We start from the raw sequence: 2,826 nt of genomic DNA, 5'->3' as shown, positions 1-2,826 counted from the left end.
GAACACTGAGTGTTTCTAACATTGTGTCCTTCATACAAGGGACGAGAAGGTTTGAATGAAGACCAGTGTCTTTTTGGGGAGAGCAATGGGCCCACTTAGGAGGCCTCCACTCATATGGATTTTATATTCATCCCCACTCACCATAACCATAACTGCTGTTTTTAATAACCTGACTATAGTTGGATACTGTCTGGTTTAATGGTGCCACAAAAGTTGTGGATGAAACAAGTTTAATTTTGCTAAATACTTTTAAATTATAAAATCATGTTTTTATGTCCAGAATAAGATGTAAAATAAAAGTAACACATTTATAGCAGTTGTCCTCTGTTTCTCCCTGTGTGTTTGCAGGATATGGGCACAGTGATCCTTGGAAAACTGGAGTCTGGCTCTATCAGTAAAGCTCAGCAACTGGTCATGATGCCAAACAGGGTGAGCGCTCCCCTGACTCAGCTCGATTTCTCATAAGAAAAAAAACTTTATTAAGTAATTTGAAGTGAACAGGTCTCTTGTTTACTGCTTCTGTGTGAAAAAAAAAGATCTTAAAACTGTGACTATTTGATTTTGGTTCCAAAGAGCCTCATGCAGRATATCCTGTTTCTGTACAGAGGGGTTTACAACGTTTGTTTACAACATTTCCTTGTATTTCTGTGCGTGGCAGCACACCGTAGAAGTATTGAGCCTGCTCAGCGATGATGTGGAGACGGATGATGCGAGCCCCGGGGAGAACCTYAAGCTGAGACTGAAGGGAATAGAAGAAGAGGAGATCCTCCCCGGTTTCATCCTCTGCAGCCCGGACAACCTTTGCCACTCTGGGCGCACCTTTGATGCACAGGTTTAAAAAAAAAAGATTTGTTTAATTTAACACCTGGTCATGCATATAAAGGGTTACGTGACATTTARAGACTGTCTCAYTTCATGGGCTGGGTCCTCATGAGCACGTAGCCCAGCTGGGCCACATCCTCCCTGGGCCGGGTAGGCTGCTCAAAACTGTTGTGAAACGAGACGGTCTAGTCTTCGCCTGATGTCGGCTTTACYTAAGTTTGCATGACCACGCGCTCCCCGGTTACCGTCGGACTTAAAATACGTTGTGACAAGTATTTACCCGTCTTTTTACTGGGAGAATAACTTCACAGTTAAAACGGTACTTGTAAATAAGTTTTTAAAAGAATTCATAATTTGGGTTTAGCTCCAGTATCAGTACCTGTAGTTGCATTTTTTTTATTTAACATCTTATTGCAGCATGAGTTTCATCAGCTAAGTTGCTAAACTTACTTTTAAAAACAAATTCTTCTGTCCTACGCTGACTCTTTAAAAAAAATAATAAACTCCACCGTCTTCGTATCTCTGTTTATTTTGCTGCCCGTGCATTGAATCCTGGGATATCCTCGGCCGGTGAGGATACATGGATGCATCTTCGGATTTCAAGAGATTGTCGGCCGCATGATGAGGAGCCTCGGGGACGGTCCTCCACGCGGGACAGTGACGTGCGGCCGACAAATGCGCACTCATGAGGACCCAGCCCATGAATTGAGACACAACCATAGTCTTTAGCTAAGTTGTGGATGCTTTTTTATTTTCTTGTAAAGTGATGTTATTTCATTTTTATAATTTTCTTTGTCAGATTGTCATCATAGAGCACAAATCAATCATTTGTCCTGGCTACAATGCAGTCCTCCACATCCACACCTGCATTGAAGAAGTGCAGATCACTGTAAGTTTGTTCTGCTGCTACCAAAAGGCAAGGCAGCAAAAGTTCAGCCTTCCGTACAGCTGCGGCTTTGATTCAAACTGAATTAAATTTTTTTAGTTTTATTTGCTGGCCTGTATTGAACCTCTTCATATTCTGACTTCAGGCATTAATCTGTCTGGTTGACAAGAAGACAGGAGACAAAAGCAAAACGCGGCCTCGCTTTGTCAAACAGGACCAGGTGTGCATTGCCAGGCTCCGGGCAGCAGGAACCATCTGCTTAGAGACCTTCAAAGATTTCCCGCAGATGGGCCGATTCACACTGAGAGACGAGGGTAAGGACACACRTAACCCTTTATTCATCAGGGCCGAGTGGGGGCTGCTTTGTTATTGGGGCCTCATCTGGAATCAGTTGACCAGTGACTGAGTGAAGCACCAGGCTCAACTCCAGGTTTTCAGTGTCACAAAACTAGTTTTCTTTCCAGAACGTAAACTGAAAACCTACATTCTGAGATAATGGAACATGTAAAAATCAACAACTTATCAGCCAATCAGTTCTCAGGAAATTAAAACAATAAATATTTGTTTCTCCCAGAGTAAAATTTTAATTTAATTTGTTTATTTTAGGGCTGCAACAACGAATTTTATTATCGATTCGTTGTGTTGCGGAGCTGATTACATCACCCACAGAGCGTTGTCAATGCTGGCTGACCTAAATAAAGTTTAGGAAGAAAGAAAAAACTCTACCTGTAAAGATCCGCCCTCTCTGACTCTCGAGTAAAAAGCAGAGACTACGAACTTTAAACCAGTTTTCAAATCTTGTTGTTAGGCCAAGTCGATCTTAAGATATGGTAAAAAGTATCTGCTACATTTATTCTTTTTAAAAGACGTTTGATTTGATGCACGCCGCGTCGCGAGGAGGAAATGCGTGCGGGGGGAGACATAAATCCACCGTTTCGTCCTCCTCTCTGGACAAAAGCATAAAACTCTAGTTTTTTCTGACTGAGGCCCAAAGTTATTTGTTGAGCAGCAAAAAGTTCAGGACGACGGAAAAAAAATAAAAAAAGATGCGATCGAGCTGCAGTTCTGCAGGGAGACGGGAGGAGGAGGGGGCTGCTTCAGAACGGGTTACTGGGTCA

The 2,826-nt window shown here is 42.5% G+C and overlaps 1 protein-coding gene across 1 annotated transcript in view; it reads left to right on the top strand.

The window, feature by feature from the left end:
- Nucleotides 1-2,826, top strand: part of gspt1 (G1 to S phase transition 1) — a gene marked incomplete in the record, with an annotated part of 19,978 nt that overhangs the window by 11,990 nt on the left and 5,162 nt on the right. The window contains 4 exon segments of the mRNA XM_014028313.1: nucleotides 349-429; nucleotides 659-832; nucleotides 1,622-1,711; nucleotides 1,854-2,022. Of these exon segments, the coding sequence (XP_013883767.1) occupies nucleotides 349-429; nucleotides 659-832; nucleotides 1,622-1,711; nucleotides 1,854-2,022 (514 nt within the window).

The sequence above is a fragment of the Austrofundulus limnaeus genome, unplaced genomic scaffold, assembly GCF_001266775.1.
Source record: "Austrofundulus limnaeus strain Quisiro unplaced genomic scaffold, Austrofundulus_limnaeus-1.0 Scaffold5, whole genome shotgun sequence".
Taxonomy (NCBI): domain Eukaryota; kingdom Metazoa; phylum Chordata; class Actinopteri; order Cyprinodontiformes; family Rivulidae; genus Austrofundulus; species Austrofundulus limnaeus.
This window is presented reverse-complemented; position numbering and strand designations above follow the sequence as displayed.